Source organism: Diadema setosum, chromosome 4 (genome assembly GCF_964275005.1).
Source record: "Diadema setosum chromosome 4, eeDiaSeto1, whole genome shotgun sequence".
Taxonomy (NCBI): domain Eukaryota; kingdom Metazoa; phylum Echinodermata; class Echinoidea; order Diadematoida; family Diadematidae; genus Diadema; species Diadema setosum.
In genome coordinates this window covers 4,380,236-4,404,699 of record NC_092688.1, presented here as the reverse complement: position 1 = coordinate 4,404,699, position 24,464 = coordinate 4,380,236, and the positions used below count along the sequence as shown (strand labels likewise).

Sequence of the window (24,464 nt, the reverse complement as noted above, 5' to 3'; positions counted from 1 at the left end):
GAGATAAACGTGGCGATGGATTTATTTCATGCTACTTCAATGTCGTACTGGTTCCGTGATTATGACAACGTTATATGTTGTTGCGCATAAATAATGAAAAAAAAGACTGTTTTCCGAACTGGAGGTAATGAAAACATCTTGACTGCATGCACGAAAAGGGCGCAAGAACATCAACAATCTGTTTTACATAAAATTAGAGACCTGTACGTTCTAACTCGTGTATATTGCAAAACAAAGCAGCACCTTACCCACAACAGAAAAAAAAATCCCCACTCTGTAAGACCTTAAAGATACTCATGATAGACCAAAGTACATTTTCTCTTCCTACCTAATAACCTTTCATCATTGCAGAGTATTGAAACTTTTTGTACACAATCGTAATCAGCAAAGTTATGATTAGATAAGTCAGACAGAAGGACGAGTAAAAACTTAATAAGAAAGTTGACGCTGAAAATATTCCCACGTCTAATAATTCTTTCAACAGTTGTTCAAGTATATACTCTGTAGGCTATATTGTACAGGTCTATTTCGATAACAGTAACACCACTCCATTTCGTCCCTACACTATAAAGGTAGCTGCATGTGGTGGTTCAACAAATATTAAGATGCCAAACACACACAGTCTAATTCGCAAGTGCGTTTTCGAATTAAGTCTGATAGTCTATGAGAGCAAATCGGATTTGAGGTTATAAATAATGCTGTTGTCCCCTGTTGATGCTAATCATTGCGATACACTGTCTTTTTTTAGCGATGTGATCTTTCAGAATGACACTTTAGATTTGAGTGTACAACTAATGATAATCAACATCAATAATTATGTCTTGTGCATAGAAAAGAAAAAACAACCAAATACTGCACACACACAAACAAGTAATTATGCAACATTCTATCGTAGCTGCAGCACATTGCGCTCAGGCTTAGACGATGTCAAAACTCAACCGTAGATAAAGTTTCTATGTAATTGCACCAGTTCGGAATGGCTCTTGAACGCGCAACATCAATGTTAACTTGTAGAAAATAACATCGATAGAGTACGCTACATTTTACTAACCAAGAAAAATATAGTCCAGAGTAGGTAATATTTTACTCAGCAAGAAAAATACAGTCCATCTTGCCGTGTGCCCGTTTTGTTGCTTTAAATTTATATCGATTACGGAAACTTGATCTATATAGTACGTTAACCATACGGTTTAACTTACCTTAGAGGTACAGATTACAATCATCATCGGCCACTAATTCGATGTCAGCTGTTCTTTATATCAACTCGTATGTATTAAAGCACTATGAAATGATTCATATAGTACTGTAAACAAAGACACATACAGATTGTCAGACAAGCAGACCGACACACTAACACACACACACACATATACCCACACACACGTCTCCTACTTGATATCCCCGTCTTCAAATTATGGATATTTCAGGTTTTGACGTAGGGGCTCTCCCTGTAAGGAAATACGAAGATCTGGCAGTACAGTACTTATATCATTATTCTGTCAAAAATTGTACATTAGAGGAAAAAGATAGTGTTGTAACGAGTGGAGTATACATGGTGAATAACACAAAAAAACTCTCAGCCTGGGCATCAATCCCTCAACATCTGGAAGACATTTTTGTTTTCTCTTAAACAAAGACTTAATCTGATTCTGTTAAAATAATTGATAAAGCAAGATTTCGAAATTCTGCTGTTTCCTTTGATATAGCTGTAAAAGATTATCGTTGCTAAATACAGCGATCGACGTACGTTGTGGGCAGGTCACAATGTCAAAAGTTTTGGATCTCGATTGTAAAGAAGCCTTACCAACGGACGACTTCGTCCATCACCATAATTATTGCTGTAAGATGTGTACGGTCTGTTAGGCACTCATGCTCTCATGTCAAGGATGAGGCTTTAGAATCCCCCTGTCCCACATTCTTTGCTGGATGAGTCTCGTGTATTCTACGTCTCCCATAAGAAGTTCTTTGCACATAGGTCTGGCGTCTTTCTTTAACACAAACTTATCCTCCCGTTTATCCCTCTGGTCCCTTTTTGACTGATTGACACACTCAGCGAAGACGTCTTTTAAACGTTTTCGAAATTCTAGCAAGTCCCTATCGAACTCGGGCCCGTATTCTCTGATCTTCTGCCACAGGGTAGCATTGAAGTATTGGTATAATAACACGTCCGCATGATTCCACTCAGCAATCCGCCGTCTCAAGTCGTTAGTCATGTTCAAGCGGTGACTCTCGCTCCGTATCGCCTTCGATATGTAAAGGATGTCGTCAAGATCCCAGCACATAAGCCGCCGGAGGAGCACCAGAGACTGATCTAAGTATTCTGTGATCATGGCAAGATCAAACTGGCTGTCAAGACGTTTGACTGCCTTCATTACGAAATCCGCATCGTCGTGGTTAGTGTGATCGACGCCAAGATCGTAGAGTTGATTGTTTTTCGCGAATTGCCAGTAGAACCTTTTAGATGTGCCGAAATATTTTCCAGGGTTCTGCATGAATTTTTCAAGTTGCTCATTCTTCTTGAATCCGAAAGGCACGCCGAGGTCAAAGTAGCCAAAGGCCGATTCAAGCTGATCAACTGGATTTCGTAAGATCGTGATATAGGTGGCGTTATGCACAACCGCGTCCATCTCCACTTTGTTAAACCGCGCGTGATTGGTCAGCATGTCGTATCCATCTTCCTTCCTCCAGCCAACCACAGCCTCTGATCTTTCCTTCACCATGGTGCGCGAGAACGGATGGGCGTAGTGAAATTTGAGAGCGCTGTTCGAGACAGCGAAAGTAAAATTTCGGACGAAACCATAGCGCTCGAAAATGGCCGCCGCAGTGGTGCTAGCAGTTTTGTGTGTCTTCAGAAACACCACCTTCTGCTTCGGGGAACATTTCCGAGGCTCTGTATGAGGAGATCTGAAAATAACAAACAAGAAAGAAAGCACAGTGATCAGTAATTAAAGTTTCAGTAATTTTAATTTTTTTCATTACTTGTTAATATTCTTTATACGAAAGCATTACAATTTTTTTGTTTATCCTATTTTGAGTTGAATTTACTGTCGTGTTGGCAATGCCATCAATTTACGTACAGGCAGTCAAATGGGACAAATTGGTATGAATCAATTATCGTATATGCACGTGAGTGTGTCTATGTTTGTTTGTCTGTGTGTGTGTGTGTGTGTGAGTGTATTATTATGTGTATGTGTATGTGGGTGTGGTCTGTATTACATTATAGTGCGTATATCAAAACGTGTATTCACGTAGCTTTGTTGCAATAAACATTTCTACGAGGTGAACAATAATGGACACACATCTAACACATTCTTATTACACATAATGATAGTCCTACAAAATGAAAAAGAACACTTCATTTTCGCCACTTTGGGAAGGTATTACGCATTCTGTAATTTCTTTCTGTTTTGTTTTTGTTTTAGCGGGAGGTGGATAGGATTCAATTTGAAGCCAGATCATTCCTAATTGTTATGAAATGAAAAGGGTATTTATTGATAGATAGATACTTTATTTTCTGCAAATCAACATACATCAGTTACATAATCATAGACATGTGGGAAATGTACAAAGTGAATTTGAAACAGAGTCAATTGACTTGCATAAACAACGATATAAAAGGAAATTAACGATACAATAAAGTATGCATGTCTATACAGCAGGGATTACAATAACAATTGTAGTTAAGAAGTGATTATGCAGAGGGCCGCCATTGTAAGCATTGCTTGAAAAGACGGCCGGCCCGAGGAAAAGGTAGAGACGTACTAGATTCGTAATAATACAAATTCTGCTGCGAAGATAGCAGGGGAAAATAAACTCTGATGGGTGATGGCGGTGAATGTGCGTGCAAGTGCTTGAAAGTGCACAAGGGCAGATAGGCTGGAATTTAGAATAATAGAATTGGTTTGCTGGAAGAGGGAACGATATGCGATTTTGCTATCGGGAGACCAACATTAGTCATTTGTTTTTAGTTCGTATTTGAAGTATACTGTAATAAAATGTGTTTCTTTAGGTTTGCTTTGAATGAAAACAAGGAGGCACACTGTTTCAACTCCTCAGAAAGGGTGTTCCATGTATCCGGACCGTGATGTCTGATCGACTTTTGAGCAAGTAAAAGCTTTGGATCGCTTAAATGAAAGTCATGGGAACGACGGGTAGGGTATGAGTGAATATGATCATTGGTTACATAGGGCATTATGAAAAAATGGTCATAAATTTCCAGTGTGTTTATACATAAATATGGCAGTTAGATATAAATGTATATCATGGGCCTTTAGAGTTTTTAGGCGATAAAATATGGGATCAGTGTGAGCCAAGAAATTTGAATGTGTGCATATACGAAGAGCCTTTTTCTGGAGAAGAAAAATTGTGTTCAATTTGGTTTTGCTACAGTTGCCCCATACAATGTTGCAATACATTACATATAGTAGAAATAAGGTGTTATATAACATTATTAAGGTTTGATCATTAATAAAGTATTTTATTCTCCTTAAAACACCAGTTGCTTTAGATATTGCTGTTGTAATATTCTGGACATGAGTATTCCAAGTTAGACTGCTATCTAGGGTCACTCCTAGGAACTTGGTTGAATGTTTCTCAGCAATGTTTGTATCATCAATAGAAATACTGTAAGGAAGGGTGGGTTGGGATTGAGGCGTATGAAAGTGTATAAAACATGTCTTATCAATATTCAATGAAAGCTTGTTACTTTTAAACCATTTCGAGATATTACTTAATTCCATATTTAGTGTATCAACCAGTGTTACAATGTCCTGGTGGGAGTAAAAAACATTGGTGTCGTCTGCAAATAAGATGAAGTTCAAACGAGGAGAGGAATTGATAATATCATTAATGTAAATCAAAAAAGTAGGGGCCCGAGGAAAGATCCCTGAGGGACACCACATAACACGTTAGAATATAATGAGTGACTGGATTTAAGTGCAACATATTGTTTGCGATGACTTAGATAACTTCTGAACCGCGACAAAATAATCCCTCTCACGCCATAATTATGTAATTTTTCAAAAAAATGTCATGATCAATAGTGTCAAATGCTTTACTAAGATCCATAAAGACTCCAATTATGTGCTCCTTTTTAGTAATCGCATCAGTAACATTGTCGACAGATTTGATTATAGCATAATCGGTAGAAAATCCTTTCCTAAAACCAAACTGATTCGCATTTAATATTTCATTTTCAATCATGAACGAGTAGAGACGCTTGTAAACTATTTTTTCTAGAATTTTCGATATTGCAGGTAACAATGAGATGGGTCTATAATTTTTTCACCATTGATGGATCTTCTCTTTTATAGATGGGGATAACTTTGGCGATTTTGAAGGAGTCTGGATATATACCGTTAAGTAGGGATAAATTGAATATATGGGTGAGAGGAGCTGCTAAGGGGTAAATTATTTTTTCAACAAATTCATCGTTAAGTTATCAGGCCCACAGGATTTACTGCATTTCAGATATCGAACAGTATCAATAATTTCCGATTCATTAATTGGAGTAAAGAACAAAGAATTTTGATTACTTTCAGGTAAGTAATCTTTATAATTTTTGATATCATTTATGGGAATAGATGCTGCTAAAGAAGGACCAACATTAACAAAAAATTATTGAAAATATTTGCAATTTGGTCGGGATTGGTAATGACATTATCATTATGAGTAATGCTATCAGGACATTCCGTAGGTTTCCTTTTTTAGTATTTTATTAACGGTCCGCCAAAGAGCACCTGTATCATCCTTATTAGATTCAAGTTTATTTGAAATATATGATTTACGTGAAACTCGAATCAAAAAAGTTAATTTATTTCTATATATTTTTATATATACCTTTTCACGTTCCCAGGAGTAGATTTTCTCAAAGATATTTTATAAAGACGGTTTCGAGTAAGAATGGAATGAATAAGACCTTGAGTAATCCAGGGTTGCCGAGCTCTTTTCCTTCCATTTGATTTGGGAGTTAATGGAATATTGTTTATCATAGTAATCTAATAGTTTTTGTAAGAAAATTTCGTAAGAAGAATTAACATCTTCGGAGTTCAAAGACGTCGTTCCATTGTTCTTCGAATAATCTTGATTCAATGAATCAATATTTTGTGGCGTTTCATATCTATGCATTTTCAAATATTGTTTGGGTTGGCGGCGTATTGGGGTTGTTACAGATTTATCATTAATCATAAAAATTGGTAGGTGATCGGATATATCTGAATAAAGAATGCCGTTCGTGCAGGTTTCAGTTATAACATTAGACAGTATGTTATCTATTAATGTTTTACTATGGGTGGTGTTGTTTATTCTGGTGGGTTTATTGATGTGGGGATACAGTGAGTTAGAAAGTACTATGTCATGGAAATGGGTGGGTTGTAATAAATCTATATTGTAATCTCCCATCAAAAAAAAAAAAATAATAATGGATTTTCTCTCTCCAAGAATTTTTTTTTTTTGTAAAAAAAAAGAAAAAAAATCAAATACGAAAATAGAGACGCGGACACGAAAATTTCAACAAAAATAACTTACGAATATAGTATACCATTGTAGTGTAAATAAACTCTGGTAGTTGTGTTTAATGCACAAGATGAAGCTGTGTTTAATGTTGGTCTCCTGTCATTTCCTGTATCATTTTTTCTCTTGATACGATTATTGTTATCGTTACTTTTCAGTAATTCAGACATTACAACTTAACCTTCCTTTTTCGTCTGCTCTCCCATTCTATACTTTGTACATCCGTTTATGACTGTATCTTTAATAAACGGAATACAAAAATAGAAAAAAAAAACTAAAACAAATCAACTAAACATATACCTTAGGCCATAATTATGCTACTATACTGGAAACTGGGCTGAGAATTGGAAAAAAAAAAGCAACAAAGAGTCTGTCAAGGAATAAAGGAATGCATTAATCTGTAATATAGGAGCATGCCATGTAACAGTCGGAATTAGAAATGGAACTACCACAATGTAACATGACAATATATACACACAATTTGTGATGCAATAAAAGGGCTGTAGGATTTGTAAGGTGATTGTCTTTATATTAGAGGGATGTAATTTCAATAATACACGACTGTGAAAAGTTTCAAATGCAGGGTTGGAGAAGTAAATTGCAAGACCTTCCATTATTAAATACATGACGAAAATTGCTGGAGATTGTACAGGGTCAAAGAAATACCCTCCTCCCCCCCCCCCGAAAACAAAACAAAACAAAACAAAACAAAATGGGAGTTTCGCATCGGTATCAAGTCTGCAATTGAAAACAACCCAACATGGCTGTAGTGCGAATGTTATTGATTTGCCGATGATGTCTCATTTGCTGGGATGGAGAGGCTCCCCGAGGCTTTCCTGCGGCCAGAAATCCCACTTACACAATCACCCTGCTATCCCCCATCGCATCAGCCTTCGGCAGTATTATATCAACGAAGAGGTATATGTATTGAGTTATCTTGTCCGTGCAAACGCGACATTTCAGGTTAAAACTTATGCACCTTCCTCCTCCTCACCCTCTGCTCAAGGGAAGAGTATGAGTTCCATTTGGGACTGATGGATAGCACGGGGAAAAATAAGGGTCACATAGCTGAGCGTGTAAACGTATTTCTTAAAACTACCAGCGAGGTGAGGGTTGCTGTAAGAAGGCGAAGTGTTAAGTCACAGCAATAACAACAACAACAACAACCACGACCACATACGCACACACACACACACACACACACACACACACATACACGCAATATAGGCCGCTTTTCCAGCGAGAGAAGACTTCAATCATGCAGTCGTGCCGACTAAACTCATGACGCAGAAGTAAACATCTCCAGTTTGTTTGTTTGTTTGTTTTTTTAACTTTCTCACAAAACTGCAGCTCATTGGCTTTGGCTACAGAGAGACATTATGCTCATCAACTACTACATGAAGAGAACACACGACTTTTTATAATAGGGAGACAACAATTTATTTTTCAACTACATCCCATTTTCAACTACATCCCATTTAATCGCACGATCAATTGCCGACATTCCTTATACCCAATGTCTCCTTAAACGCTAGATCCACAATACGAGAGATCGATTCGACCGAAATGTACGGGGTGTGTCATTGTGAAACATTGGCTTATTAACTGATTAAAAAGTATATTCAATATCATATATATACTGTATTATATATATATATATATATATATATATATATATATATATATATATAGCTATTTGCATGTAAGGCAGTGTCAAAGTCTGCGCTACAACTGCCAACACTTTGAACTAAACATTCTGAAAGGATGGACAACTTCGAGATAAAAGTTAGTTGACAGATGGGCTGCATGCATGACAATGACGTTCAATTGAAAACGGACTCATAAACGGAAAGCCCGTCTCCGAAATATCATAACAGTAAGTGATGCCAATCAAGTTTAGAAGTGGAGGTGGACTGAATTATTTTCGGTTGTGGAAATGAGGAAACTTAACGTGATCATTTAATTCCACGCTTCTTCTCATGTTTTCGTCACCTTTGCTGTAAACTCTTAGATTTTCTCGCATACTGAAAGTCATTGTTTTCCTTTCCTGTATATTGATTACAGAACTAGCCTCTGGACACATGTCCCATTTGTGGTTTATTTAACTAATTATTGTGTGTATATCATGTTTACACGCCCAAATTAAACAACAGCTTGCCAACTTAGCTAAGTTTGCTCAATGTAGGTCTATACAACTGCGAATAAATCGATCGATAAATCGCATTATGGCATTTCGGTTATAGGGCCTACATTGCAAAAGCGACATAGCCATAGCTTTCTAATAAAATTTACATCACAGCACACACACACACACACACACACACACACACACACACACACACACAAACGCGCGCGCGCGAGCACACACACATATTCACTCACACATGCACACACACAAACTGACTTACTATACAAAAGTCGGTCCCGGTATTATTAACACTACTACAAGTCAAAATGGAGATGTTAGGGATCCTTTCAGTCATCACTTTGCAAAAGTGTGTTGATCAAGCTAGATGTGTTCTTCCCTTGCTCTCTGTATACAGGTGTCATATTTCGCAAGGGTAGGGACCTGTTCTTGCATCGTCACACCTTCTTCTTATTTTTGTTGAGTGGACGCCCCCTGCATCCCCTTACCCACCAGCAGGCTACGACTATACATTATAGGAGCAAGTGCGCTGTTAGCTGTTGCGATTGTAACGAAACACGGGCGTGACATGAAACTGGCTTAATGATTCCATTTTCAGAAACATCTCTTCCTCGTTGTGATATACCAGTGTCTACCGAGAGATAAAGTGACAGCGTCTGTAATCATCTGAGGGATAAAATGGTTCATGATACAAAGTATGGAGTAATAATTGCGAAACATGACAATAGTGCGATCATAGTTTCTCCATTCCTTTCTTGTTCCCGTCATATCTTTGATACAAAAAAAAAGCCATTATTATTATTCAAACATGGTCGAAATTCATATATTATATATAAAAAGTGACCCTACATCACAAAACCAACAAAAAGTTGCCAGACGTGGATTTTTAGTTAAGGGAATATTCTGAAGGAGCAGACTCTAAGCTTTAATAATTATCATGTATAACTCAATTCAAATGGACTTCCCTAACCTTAGTATCTAAATATTGCAAAGAAAGCACGCACTCTGGAAAAGTGTGAACTGAGAAAAGAGGCTGTGAAGTGCAGGGTCTACTTAAGCGCTTAATCTTTATCAAGCCATGCTAGCTGTGTGATGAGAGGGATAAGACACAGGACGTAAATAACCGGAGCAACAACAATGAAGGGACCATTAGATTGCACTAAAATCAAACATGAACTATCAAAACATTCTGTCCATAATCAATGCCAACTTTCAAAGCAGTAGCATTATCCTTTTAAAAAGTTATCAGACTTGAAAGTGAAGAGTATGTAAAGGATTTCAAGAAATGAAAGGGAGCCTCTAAGACATATCTGATCATTCTACTCTCCCCCAAAAGGGTTGTAGGAAAACTACTCAAAACACACTTTTCCATTCATGTTATGATCCCAAACTTAAGAATAACGTAGAAGGATAGCTTTATCAGAAAATATGAAAAACGATGAAAAAAGACTAAGTTGAACTATTTCACCTTTTTTGAATCCTCACGTAAAATCAAGGGGTGCGACTTTTTGTTTGTTTTGTGATGCATGGTCACATAATAGTGTTTGGGAAAACGCCTCCAAAACCACCCGTGCTCTATAGGTCTATAGTCGTGATTAGAAATGGTACAGATTGATCCGCTGCAGATGTCAATGTCTATTAAAAAATGAACAGAATGAGCACTAAATGAAATTAGCCATAGCTGCGGTAACTTAATTCAACATGTTCCATGTATTGAGACTATGCCATGTATCATGGTTATTTGCCCAACAAACAAGAGGTGGTGGTAGTGGTGTGTGTGTGTGTGTGGGGGGGGGGGTAGCTTATCTCTGAGTTTGCCTTTCTTTTGCCAGTTGTCTGCGGGAAGGTTAAAAGTTTAATTTTGTATAAACATCGTAATGACCGATTTTGATTTATATTGCTACTGTTATCATCGTTAATATTGCTTTGATCATTAAAGCCAACCTAGACTTGACGTCAGCTTTGCAGTCAGAATCGCAATGCAAGTTCATGATTTAGGATGTATTATACTGGAGCGAAAATGAGTTTATGATAAACTGAGGATAGGCGCCGCTTAACGGGTATTCCAATATTCTTTTATCACACACACACAGAGCTAAAATCTGTTTCCTTTCACTGATGCCCTGACACGCATAATGTGCAATATCAACAACTATTGCACCTTAACATAGGAAAAATCCTCTGTACATAATATTCACGCATAAATAATCAAATGTGTATTTTTCCAGTGTACTGTGGAGGATCACGGGATATTTCTGATACAAAATGCATTTCTATGATAATACTACATTTCAGATACCATGAAAACACATTTTGTTTTTCGTTTTTTGGGCTTAACCACAGAGATACGAAATAAACTCTCATTGGGTGATTTCATAACAAAATATTTCAAAAAAAGAACTGATAAACAAAACAGAATAATATTTCCAGAGAAGCAAATTACATAATTTCATTTCACTTAGAATGTTTTTATTCAAAATATAAGCTGACAAACCAAAAGTTCTTCCATGTGTTTCTCATAATGCACAAAGCCCCCCCCCCCCCCCCGCCTGCCTTCATACACAAAACCAGCTACCCAGTGGCCACACATGGTTTGCGGGAAGAAACGATTACGAATTATATTTGCGTTAAAGCTTTGAGTTGTCATTGTAACAAATTATTTCTGAAAGAAATTAAATTTGACCATAAGCAGTATACTTTTTACGTCGAAAGATATGAGTGCATTTTATTTTTATTGATTTATTTACTTTTTATTTATTTATTATTATTTTATCTTATTTTATTATCATTTTTTTTTTTTTTTGCTATGACAAATCCCCTGTTTTAAGCATCGTCGTTTTCTGGGTGATTAATATCTCTGTAGGAGTTGCTCGCCGCTCGAAGGTGGCGGGGCGATGTACTTTCCACGTTAACAGCGGCCTTAAATGTAATATTTATATATATATAATAATATGTGACCCTGCACCACAAAACTAACAAAAAGTCGCCACAAACAAATTTTTAGGTAAGTGCAGATTCTGAAAGAGCAAACTCAAAGCTTTAAAATGACATATAGCTCAATTGAAATGGACTCTCCTAATCTATTTAAATACTAGAAAGAAAGCACACGCTCTGTAAAAGTGTGAACGGAGAAAAGAGGCTCTGAAGTACAGGATCTATTCAAGCGTTAATCTTCACCAAACCGCGCTAGCTGTGCGATGAATGGGACAAAAACACACACACACACACACATACACACACACACAAAAAAAAAAAAAACAGGGTGAAACCACCAGAGCAACAACAATGAAGAGATTATTAGATTAGGCTGAAATTAATCATGCTGTATAAACACATTGTGTCCATGATTAATGCCAACTTTGAAAGCAGTAGCATTATTCCTTCAAAAGTTACTAGACCTGAAAGTGAAGAGTGTGCAAAGGGTTATCAGAAATGAAAAGGGGCCTCTAAGACATACATGATCTCGCTACTCTACAAAAAAAAAAAAAAAAAAAAAAAACAGGTTGCAGAAAATTTGTTCTCTCCCATTCACTTTATGATCCAAAACTTAAGAATAACGTAGAGGAAGGGTAGCTCTTTCAGAAAATGTGAAAAACTCAATATTGACTTGGTTGACCCATTTCACCTTTTTTTTTTCAGTCCTCACGTAAAATCAAGGAGTGCGACTTTTTGTTCATTTTGTGATACACGGTCACATATATACACATAATATGAATATATATATATATATATATATATATATATATAATAGCAATTATTATTATTATCATCATTATTTACATAATTGCAAGAAAACTATCAACGGATGCCGTTGTTTGTATAAAGCGCATATACTGTAGCGATTGCGTAAAATAAATGAGACAACACTTCCACATCTTCGTAAGACGGGGCACAGATGAACGGCATATAAAATTATATTTTGCTGAGCGTCACATAAGGCGTTGAGAAGGGGATGGAAGTAGGCCTATACAGCGTTATTTGGAATCACAACAATCAGAACTGTGATAATTGTTTCAATTATTATGCAAGCTATAATAAGTCACGATATGCAAACAATAGTAATAAGAGAAATGCTTCTTAAGTTGGACTTTATCATTCTTTAACTCTGCGTTCATACGGATTACAGTCATGCATATTCATTTTACATACACTGATCTTTTTAAGAAATAATCATTGTTCACTTTAGGACATCCAGAAAGCTTTACTGACTGATTCGATTAAAACAATGAAATCAGATGAATAACAAGTGCTTTTGTATTTTGGTGAAAATATGCTATTGCCCAATTTAATGACTCTATACAATGAAATGCTTTCTTAAAAGAAACAGCAATGACTACACTGATCAGAACGGAAACACGGGTAAGGAAGAGTCTTTCTCTTTTTCATTCAATTAATTAGGAAAGTGTGAGGTATTCGCTTTTACCTGCGGCCAATATGGTAATTCTAATCAGAAGAATAAACTGAAATTTTTCGTGGACGACAGCTTTTACATTTTCATCGCTCTCTATTTCGCTTTCCTCAATTGATTTATCTTTCTCAATATGTCTGCCTACGTATGTTATCTATCTACATAATACATAAATAGATACATAGGCAGATTGATAAAGATAGCTAAATCAATTGAACAATACATTGTCAGTTCACATATCAGACATTTGCCTGCTAAGTTAACAGAAACCGAGAGTTGACAGATATCAATCTACGCCAAGCAACAAACAGCCTTTTTAGCGCAGTACATCGTAAAACAACAAAGTCCGAAACCAAGAGCAACAAAAAACTCCACAACAACAATAACAACAACAACTACAACAACATCAACTACAACAACAACAACAAGAAGATGAATTAATAATAAAAGAAGCGGGATTTGCTCCAACAAGCAACTTATATCTCCGGGGACTCGTGAGAACGAATTTATGCATGGATTTTACTACGCTATAGGCCCCTCGAAGTGTTGTGGCTATATATATATATATATATATATATATATATATATATATAATATACAAAAAAAAAAAAAAAACATGCCCGAAGGAACCTCACTTCTTCATACCCTATGCGATCTCGCATCTTTGAATATTTAATGAGTAGATTCCCTGGTCTGATACGTTCTTATCATTGAGATCTCGATTCCTAAATAACTTTAGGGACAGAAAATGATAACGACATGAATTAATAAATTCCACAGAACTTTATTTTGTTTAATGAAAAGTACATATTCCCTTGAGATGTTGAGGCTACTATACCCTCTGCCTTCTGAATGAGGTAAGTCAACTGCTTTTTCGGTATGCTAGAAAGGTAAAAATGTAGGCTGATTTTTCTTAACAGTTTCTTTGATGGCTGTCAGGGAACGACCAATCAGTGTCCATTGTGGACACGACGAGATGATAGTCCTTAGGGAAAATTTGCAGCTTTTGATCTATCTCGATTCTCATTATTAAAGGGCCCCAGATCATTGAAAAGACCACCTCATCAGGGCATTGCCTTAATTCATTTCACCTGGCTTCATACACGTCAAAACATTTCGGCGAATTGTTTGTTTGAGGTAATGTTCCGACATATCGATTATTTCTGCAACTGAATGGGAAATTCGATATATTACTAATCCTCGGTATGGGATACCTTATCTCTCCCTCAGCAAATGATTTTTATACCCCACCTCACCTGGTCAGTGTAATAACGATATTGATAAGGTAAACACAAAAAGTGGAATATCCATCTGGTATGATCGACATTCAGGATGAAACTTTGATGAAGCATTGATTTTTTTTTTTTTCTGTCGATTAACACGCATATAATTATGCACTATCCGGCAATTGGTTATGCAAAGGGCATTTTGACAATCGACGATCAATTCGTCAGGATTCATATAATGAATTACTATACCACTTATCATGTGAATGGGCAAGCTCAGAATATCTATACATGCGTCGTTCGTTATCATTGTAAAATATCGAGAATTATGACGATTATAGTTGCAGCAAATCATGATTATGTGGTATTACACACAGGGCTAGCTTCACGGGCTAAAGTACTCTTATTTCGCAGCGTTAACGCTTGCAGCAGCGCGAGTCAGAATCTACATAAATTTTAATATCAACAGACACGATAGGCACTCTCTTTTCAAAAAGTTCATATAAATTTTGCATTTTATGGGCTGAGATGTAATTCATGTTCATTTTCCTAACCCCCCCCCCCCCCCCCGGCATCTGTTACTTCCTTCGTGGATCAGATGGGTTAAATACACGCTCACACAATTACGCATACATACATACATACACTTATACACACATGGACCTCGTCTAGCCCGACACTATTATACTGAAATTACTGACACGGGTGCAAGTATTTAGTGATAAAGATAATCTCAGATATCTCCAGGTGTCGCAAAAACACAAGATGTTATTGCCTTTTTTTTTACAGCGACTAAAACCTGAGCTAAGGTCACAAGCGTCCTTTCTTAGTAATCATAATGAAATATAATAGAACTTCTACTTTTTTTCTAGCAGTTGCAATTATGTTAAGAACATAAAAAGATGTATCGATCTCTCTCTTTAAATAATTTAAAAACTATAACCCGTGTATCTCGAGAATACACTCCCTTCTAGTACATGTACCGAGAATAACCTTTGGGATTTATTTCGGGGTCCGAAAAATTCATTGGATATCTATAGTACTGTTTTCCTCGCCATCATAAGTGAAGTTCCCAGTTTTTGTCATTCTGGGGAAAGGTTTGAATTACCTGCTGCTATATCAGCTTATCAGGGTTACAAATGAGTCACACGAACTTTAAATGAGATAGAACTGACCAGATGTCGATTTCACATCTTTATCTCCTATAGGCTCAAGCAGCGATCATTGTAGACTACGACCTCCGAGTCGTTGTAAGCATTAAAAAAACGATAAATAGATAAAATGCGACTCTAGTGTAAACCCAAGTAAAACGTGAGTGGAATAATGTACTGCTGTGTATGTGCTGCTGGTGCATTTGTATACACCTTAGAATATGTATCATATAAACCATGCAGGGTCATGTCTTGACATAGATGGTTGTAGTATATTGCGCTGAGTTTAGTTTAGTTATATAGTTTGAATTTATTTTGTGATTTGGAGTTGCATCTTATATGCATCTCATATGCATATAGTATATATATATATATATATACATATATACATATGTATAATATGTTATAAATATCCTAAACGTTTTCAACTACATCATATCCCATTCAATCTCATGATTTATTGATGACATTGCTTTAACACAATAATATTTTCCTAAAGCTTTAATTTGAGCCATTTCATAGTTATATAAACTTTTAAATTGGTTGCAGACTTTTTCAAAGGTTCTTTATTCTTACATTTATAAATGATTTATAAATCGCCAACACAGATGGTAGATTAGAGTTCCTGTTTTTTTTTCTTATTAGATTTAGTTTTCGCAATCACTTTGTGCAAATTTACTAACTTTAACCAGTTCCGTCTAAAGTCTCTTAAGATATGATACCCAATTATATCCAACGTTACCATTATGATACTAAAGACAATATGATCCCCTCTGAGTTGGTGGGGTAAATGCTTGTATGAGCAAGCAACAATGAGGCAAATGGATTTGGACTACATTCAATTTTCAATGCTCAGGTTAAGTTTGATACCAAGAGGAGTAAAATAAAAAGCAAAACAAAACATAGGTTTCATCAATATCATGCACAGAGTAATAATATTGTGGAATGTTAGTGATTCACACAGTCATTTTCAAAGAATTAATGACATAGTGAAATTGGAGTTGCACTTATATTATGCAAATTCTGTGATCTAATAACATAATGATGGAATTCCATCTTAAATCTCTAATTTCTATAAGCACAAATAGTGATATATTAAAAATCAAGTTTTGGTTGATACTCTCATAAATCATAGAACAACCACTCCTTTCCCCCAACAGTCATAATTATCAGGACATTACGCCGATGTAACAACAATTCCACGTGAAGAATAAAAGATTCATTTTTTTTTTTTTGGTAATATCAAAAACAAATGACATTCCGTGAAACTTTTGTGCAGGTTTAGAGGCTTGTGGGGCCATGTATCAACGATGACAAAATAAGTACTTATTTCGTTCTTTGTTTTACAGCAGAAAGATTATTAATGGGACTATAAATATGTGCATTCTGATTGCGGTGCATGTTTATCAGACAACGCCTGACCAAGAAGTATACTAGGCCAGTCCAAAATGCGGTGCTCGTGACGGTGAACCATCATGTAGGCTATGTAGCGCTGCAGATAATGAGTAACTGCGTAATGCACTCCAAATAAATATAAATAAATATAAATATAAATATGTTGACACATAACTGTATAATGTTAATGCCCAAACGATGAATACTATGGTGCAGTTTTTTTTAATACTCATATATAGCCGACTTGGGTAGTAGTAGGAAAATGTTTGAAGAAGAAGAAAATATCTTATAATGAGACATACATCGTCAACAAGAGCCGTAGAGGTACAAACACAAGTTCAGTTACACACATTCACACACAAAAAAGGGACAAAAACAGAACAACAACAACAACAAAAAAGGAAGATTTGGAAGTACAGCCGCGTAGTCACTATGCACTGTACGTGTAAATGGTTATTTTTCTTGTTGCTTCAGTTACTAGAGAGTATAACACTTCATGTAATTGATTAAGACTTTTTATGCATCGTTGGCTTTCGCATGCTGTTTTGAGTTCTTCATGTCGAGTGTTAGGTTTCATATGGGCTCCTTTGTCTATAGCCTTTGAATTGTGTATTTGGTGCGAAATACAGCTTACATTGTCCTATCTGAAGGACAGTGTTGACAAAAGTAGCAACTCTGTGAACTACATATAACCTTGCTCGTGAATGCTAAAAGCAGTCACCACTAGTTTCAATCACGACCAAAGCCGTTGTTACCACAAAGCAATTACACAAACTGATAACGACTGCGTGCGACGGTATGCACGGGGAATGCACGACACTATTATGCGGATCATTTCGTCAATCTCTTAAACAGACATCGACCCAAGGATAGAGATAAGCCTACTCTAGTAACCGTCCAGATACTCGATTTTAATATGCCCATCTCACTACACTATCCCATACACATACGAACCATCGCAACACGTCAGTGCTGCTTAACACTGGTGTAACACGGGTGTAACATGCCCTATGCATAATGGTCATAAACAGTGTAGTTTATATATTGCTATTATGTATTATGCCAACTTCATACTCACTAAAGAGACTGTCCCCTTTCGCGGCCTTCCGTAAGACTGAACAAATTCGTACTTTGAACATGATACTTTTGGTAATAACAGTCAAAAGTCTCACGGGAAGATGAGTTTCTTCACTACACAAAAAAAAAAAAAGTAGCAAGGTTTCAGTCAACATGATTTAGAATTGATTCCATGTGAACAATTTGGAAAAGTATGGCTAGTGCTGTTGAGCTCCAAAAATTCTTAAAATTTGAAAAAAAAAAACATGGGCTGAATTTTACCAAACGTCGTTGGAAATGTATACCAGGTATTCATATCACAGCATCAATTCCATATCAAATGAACGGAGACAACTCAGTGATCTTTATTTTCACACGAGTGGAAGCCAGTTTATTTACAAAATGTAATATAACCTTATTTACAATAGCAGCACTATTTTTGCGTCTATTCAATTTAACAGCATGTTTATATATATATATAAACATGATATATATTATACGTTTGCAGTTGAGTGCGGGTGTGTACGGGTGTATAGGCCTACTGTTAATCTGACGGACATAGCCATAAGCATACGGCAATTTGCCAACTAGGACAGTGTCTGTCTTGGGTTTGCGTGAAGTGTCCTTGTCAGACAAGCAACGAGGAGACGTTGATTTATTCATGTCATCGCTCGAGCAAGCCTCTTCATCAATCGTGCTTGACGGTGGAGAAGGAAACACCCTGATCGCCGTAACCATGGATACTAAGTGCTATCTCTGTGTGCATCCTTTCGCTATGATCCTTGCTCACCCCCCCCCCCCCCCCCTCCCTCCCGCTACCTTTTGCCTCCTTCTTCCCCAAGGGTGACGTTGTCAAAGTCCCGGGCGTGAATTTTGGAAGAGTTAAAGGTAAAATTATTCCCTAGAAATGCAGCAGCAGCTGCAATCCCATGTATACGTCTGCTGATGTGAATAGGTCTTCGCATCATAAATTCAGGTATTGTTTGATAAAATATGCATGGATGTATCTTTTTTCAAATCACTTTCACTTGTCTTTTTCCCCTGGTCTGAGAGAGTTCCGCGGCTCTGAAATATCATTTGTGCCTTTCGTGGCGTCATCGACGGCCAAGTCATCTTAAGTAGATAGGCACAATAGTACGTAGTGGTATATGAACATAAACAGCGCCAGTGCAACAGCTCACAATGGAATGACATGACTTTGTTGTTGTTGTTGATTTTTCTTTTTAAACGTAGGACATTCTATAACCTTACTTGCCGCAGATTAAATTTTGGATTTGTTCATACATAACAATGTTTATCCCCTGCTTAAAGGTTCCGGGTGCACGTGTTACTACTTAACCCATTGAGGACGGACTCATTTTGCTACAAAACGCATTTCCCATAGACACCTGCCCGAGTATACTCGGGACTCGTTTTCAGACTTCTCTAATACAGATAAGCGAGTTTGAGCGGTATGTAATGGTCAAAGGTAAAGTTCAACTTTTGAAGAAATGGGCAATAATATATAATGTAAAACAACAATAGGCTTCTGCTCGGAGTCCAAGAAAGTATTGATTCACAACTGTAGTTCATATGAAAACTCCGTAAAAACTACGTCTTTCACGGAGTTATCATATATATATATATATATAACGTCAAAGCTAGTAAATGCAGACGACAGAAAATTTTAAATAATCCCTGTAGTTGCAATGTGTACAATGGTGTATGATACAATATTGCATTACATGTGTGTGTGTGTGGGGGGGGGGGGGTGCTGCACTTTTGGCTCGAAAAAATCGAAATAATGATAATGATAAAAAAAAAACTTTCTGAGTTCCATCTCGAGATTCTCGAAAGGCACCCCTCAAATTGTATTGAATTCAACACACATACACACACACGCACACACAAACTAGAGAATGTTCCCCGCCCCCTGTATACACCACATATCCGCATGAGTGGTCAACATAGAATGAATATTACTGCAGAGGACCTTTAAGACTCTTACTGAGCGACAAAATCGCTGCAATAAGAGCGCACCTCAGCCAGTAATACGGTAACTAAATTGATGAAATTAGACTTCTGCGTGTCATTACGATTACCTTGGCATTTGAGGCATAATCCTCAAATTTCAATAATAACACGCGTTCAACGTTTTGCCTTTGATTGCGGCTACAACGTGCTCATTTTTATACGGACGTGTGTGTGTGTGTGTGTGTGTGTGTGTGTGTGTGTGTGTGTGTGTTCCAGTGATCGAAACTCACAGCACGCCGGGGTGTCTGATATTGATTTCCTTCAGAAATCTGACACTAGCTTCCTCTATATGGGTTACTATGGGGTCTAGGGCAATTACCCCCTGGGCAATTACCCCGCACCCTTCCCCTGGCCCTAATCCTAATCCTAATCCTGAACCTAACCCTAAACCTAACCCAAACTCCTAACCCTAAACCTAACCCTAACCCTAATCTTTACTCTTACCTTACCACTAACCAGTATTTGGCCGGGGGGTAATTGCCCTCCGGGGGTAATTGCCCGGATACGGTTACTATGACTCAAGCGAAACTCGTAGAAGTCGAAACATTAAGCGAAATGCCACAGCACGTTAAAATTGTGTTATAATATAACTTGTATTTGAATCAAACGAACTGACTGAACTATACAGCTATGCTGCACTCTATATCTTACTGCATATTTCGCATCACATCATTACAGCGCCGTATAACACACAATGACGAGTACTGAAAGACTTTCTAATAACCTCATTTCGATTTTTAACGAAACTGTTAGTATTCTGTTACTTATCAAATATTGTAACTATCAAAATTAACTTAGACACGAAGTGGCATTCTCTTCTAACCAAGAAGTGAAAATAAAGACAAAAGAAAAGAAAAATGAATTGAATAAAGACATGACTGAATCTTGAAGATATTTATTGCTGCTTTTACTAATATTTTGCGTACAGAAAAATCTTCGAGGCCTTTCCTTTTTCCCATCCTGTACCTCTACGCAAGTAATTCCTCTCCTCTATATAGTTTGTCCATGTATTATATAAGAGGGCTGCAAGCAAATGAAGCTACGCTTTAATAGCTGTGTCTTCTGTATTATTTACTGTATCGCGTACACATTATTCACACATCCATTGTCAATCCAATGGGGACAAAATTACTTTGTAAACGTGTTATATAATAGCTAACATTCATATAGCGCCTTTATAGACTCGAGGAGATTCGTCAATACAGCAAAAGAGAGCGAGAGAAAACAAAACAAAACAAAACAAACAAACAATGAATTTAAACTTGTTGGCTCATAGTAACTAGTTTGGAATAAAGTCAAAATTATATGAATAAGTATTATTTTTGGAACAGATGGGTTTCCAAAAAGCTTTTTTTTCAGTTAATTTGTGCTAACCGCTGACTGAATGTTTGTTTTACTACCAACAATGTGTGAACATGTACAATGGCAATACAGGAACCAATCAAATCAAATCAATTCAAATCAAACCAATTTTAAAATGTACTCATAAGATGATAACAATAGCAAATAACACAAATCCGACAGGTTCTTTTAGTATTCACGTGGGATGACTGAAAAAAAGTGAATGTCTCACACCATTAATTCCTTATAGCGGCAAAATAAAAGATAAAAAGAAAATCGGCAAAATACACGAAAAATCTACACTCAGAGGCCCTGAAAATATCGCTAAGATACTTATGTACGTTACTTGCGAATCTACGCTGAGGCATAATATCTCAATGTTTAAAGGAAAGCGAATGGCGTCTCTACATGAGGTGTATTTTGTATGCATAAAAACAAACCTGCTCTTCACCAATCAAAGCTAATCAATTATTAATATTTTCGGGCTGCTATAATTTACATATAGATTTATGTAAATGTATTATGTGTATATGTGTATAATATATTTTATGAACAATTACCCGATCTACCTGAATGCTGAGAATTGGGATGTTAGATTTAATTTACAAGTTATGTGATGAGAGATTGTATAATTCACACAATTTTGAATTATCTTCTTTTTCCGTCATCAGTGAATTCTATCTCAGTCTTTGAAGAAAAGGCAGGGATCGTTCTTGCACGGTTGATCCCAGGCATGAAAACGATTGTAATTTTTATGTGTATATATACATAAATTGATTATATATATATATATATATATATATATATATTTTTTTTTTTTTTAAGGGATTAGAAGGTTGTTTTTCTGATTTTATGTGACTATTGTTTGTGTAACAATCATGTAGAAGAAAATGTATATTCATCATTCAGTTTCTTTCTTTGTAGAATAATTATACGTACACGTAGATGCCTATTTGCGTGTGTGTGTGTGTGTGTGTGTGCATAATTCATAATTATATTCTTATCATCGAAGCTAATAATTGTAATAATTCTCATCTGAAATATTTTTCTGAATGTTTGTATTTTCTTCTTACTGTTTGTTTATATTCATCATGTAAGGGACCCCTCTGTTACGATAGCAGCGCTGAGTAGGGTCATCCTGTGGAAGGTCTATTTTATGTAATTTGTCTTTGTATATCTTTTTAATAACGGAAATACAATACACTATAATACAATAACATAATACAATAATACAATACAATATAATACAATACAATACAATACAACTATGCTTTTTCCTCCAAAGTGTCCGTGTCGTACATTTAGAATGAAGGAAAAATCGATTGAAACCTAATTCATCTGCTATTCTATTACATTAGAGCCTGGCAAGAGAACGAAGAATGAGTCTGTATGGAGTGAAGGCTAGTTGTTGGGTCATTCGTATAAGAGGAAGCACAGAGAAGGCAAGGATATCCCGTCTGTTGGTTGCCATTCCCCGTCTCTTTCCCTTCCCTTCCTCTTTCCCTTCTCTCTCCTCTCTTACCTTTTCCCTTTTTCTCTTGCCATGTCTCATTCTTTCTTTCTCTGTAAGTACATCCAGGATTTCCGTTGCCAAAAGGTCAGTGCCAAAAATATCACTGTTTTTATCTTTCTTTTTTTTCCCCCCAACATTCAGGTCGGTGGCTCAAAAAAAAGAAAAGAAAAACAAAGTATAAGAGATAGCCAAATGTGCCACACACGCATTTTAGAGAGCTCAGAGTTTTGCCAAGGCATGTATTTCCCTTGAATTTCGTAAATTTAATATTTCAATTACTGAGATTCAGCTAAAATTTTGTGGTGTTATTGAAATATTCTATTGTCATCTATTCAATCAAGTTGAATTAAAAAAGAATTCAGTAAAGATGAATTGCATTGAATTGAACCAGGAGTCCTGCGTAATATTTGAGGAGTTACGTAATGAGCTGCTGAGGTTGTTCTGAACTGCGCTTATCTCGTTATACGTGATAGGAACCTGTTAAGTTGAGTCCTGGAAACAACACGGGATTATGTAATCAGGTGTTCCCCATGTGTCTGGTTCCATTTCTGATCTTTTCTGAACATTTCGTCCGAATCTTTTAATAGTTTATACATCCTAAAGATACAGTGTACTGCCAATCAAATGATAGGCAGAAAAAAACAACAACAACAACTCATGTATAAAATAATGCGCAGGAAATGATAAAGACATTCCCCCGGAATTATCTCATCTGTACAATGGTTGGATCGTGTTATAGCTCCATGGCTAGAGTTATTCTAATGTTTGATGTTTCTTTTTTCTTTTTATTTCTTTTGCAGGTCTGCCATTCACGATTGACTTCACTTGACCGCTGTGTTTTTCATGCTATGTGAACATCAGGTGTAAGGCAACTGAAAGAATGTTATTTCACGAAGTTTTCCTCCGCACTCCGCATACTTGACGAATGTTCTTTCTTTGCTGAATACTTCTCCTACCACAGTAACCTCTTCTCCTCATCTTCGAACTACATCACTGTCTCACTGAGACTAGTTGAACTCACAGACAAGCAAACTTTACATTTGCGTTAACCCCTACATACATGAACCAAAATTACACAGACGTCTCGATCCCCAATAAACTGATCCCCCCCCCCCCTTTATTTCTAATGAACAACGCAGGTTAAAAACGCGAAAGCTGATAATTGATTATAATGATACATCATGATATTTACACTGGACGTTAAAAATCATCACATTCAAACAGTCTATCATGAAACAAGTTGTGTCTCTTCACACTCTATTTCGGCAACATTGTCATCCTCACAGACTTGTATCTTCTTTGTGTCGTCTGCAACACCGAAATAAAACACAGGTGCAAGTTAAAACACAGAGCATCCACATTAACAATATTACTAACCTTTCTTCCAACGAAAACTGCGCGGTATGTATTCCCTCTTGTTTTTGGTCGTCAGCGTGGCGGGACTGTTCCTCATTTCCCAGTCCTGGACTAAGAATCGGATCAAATACTCCATTATGGTGAAGAGAAAAAACGAACAGAACTGACAGAATTGTGTAAAACCAGAAGTTCCGGCTGCCGCGCGACCCGCCGCGCATTTTCATTCACTTGCCCAACCAGAGCTCAGGGAGAGTAGTGCCCGAGTATGTCGAGAACAGATTGTGGCATCGGCTGATGACGTGAAGCTACGCTGGAGCGGATCAAGTCAGTGACGCTGTGTGTGTGTAGA

General features: G+C 36.7%; 1 protein-coding gene across 1 annotated transcript; it reads right to left on the bottom strand.

The window, feature by feature from the left end:
• Nucleotides 1-1,696: 1,696 nt before the first annotated feature.
• On the bottom strand, nucleotides 1,697-24,339 carry LOC140226776 (galactosylceramide sulfotransferase-like). Its single transcript, XM_072307203.1, has 2 exons — nucleotides 24,137-24,339; nucleotides 1,697-2,904 (listed from the first exon to the last, which is right to left on the bottom strand). The coding sequence occupies exons 1-2, from the start codon at nucleotides 24,337-24,339 to the stop codon at nucleotides 1,881-1,883; spliced, it is 1,227 nt and encodes a 408-aa protein (XP_072163304.1). The 3' UTR covers nucleotides 1,697-1,880.
• Between the last annotated feature and the right edge of the window lie 125 nt (nucleotides 24,340-24,464).

Coding starts and splice junctions, on each gene's coding strand:
- LOC140226776 (XM_072307203.1), bottom strand. CDS start 24,339: ATGAAAATGCGCGGCGGGTCGCGCGGCAGCCGGAACTTCTGGTTTTAC. Junction 2,905..24,136: donor CAGTTTTCGTTGGAAGAAAG/GTTAGTAATATT, acceptor TGTTATTTTCAG/ATCTCCTCATACAGAGCCTC.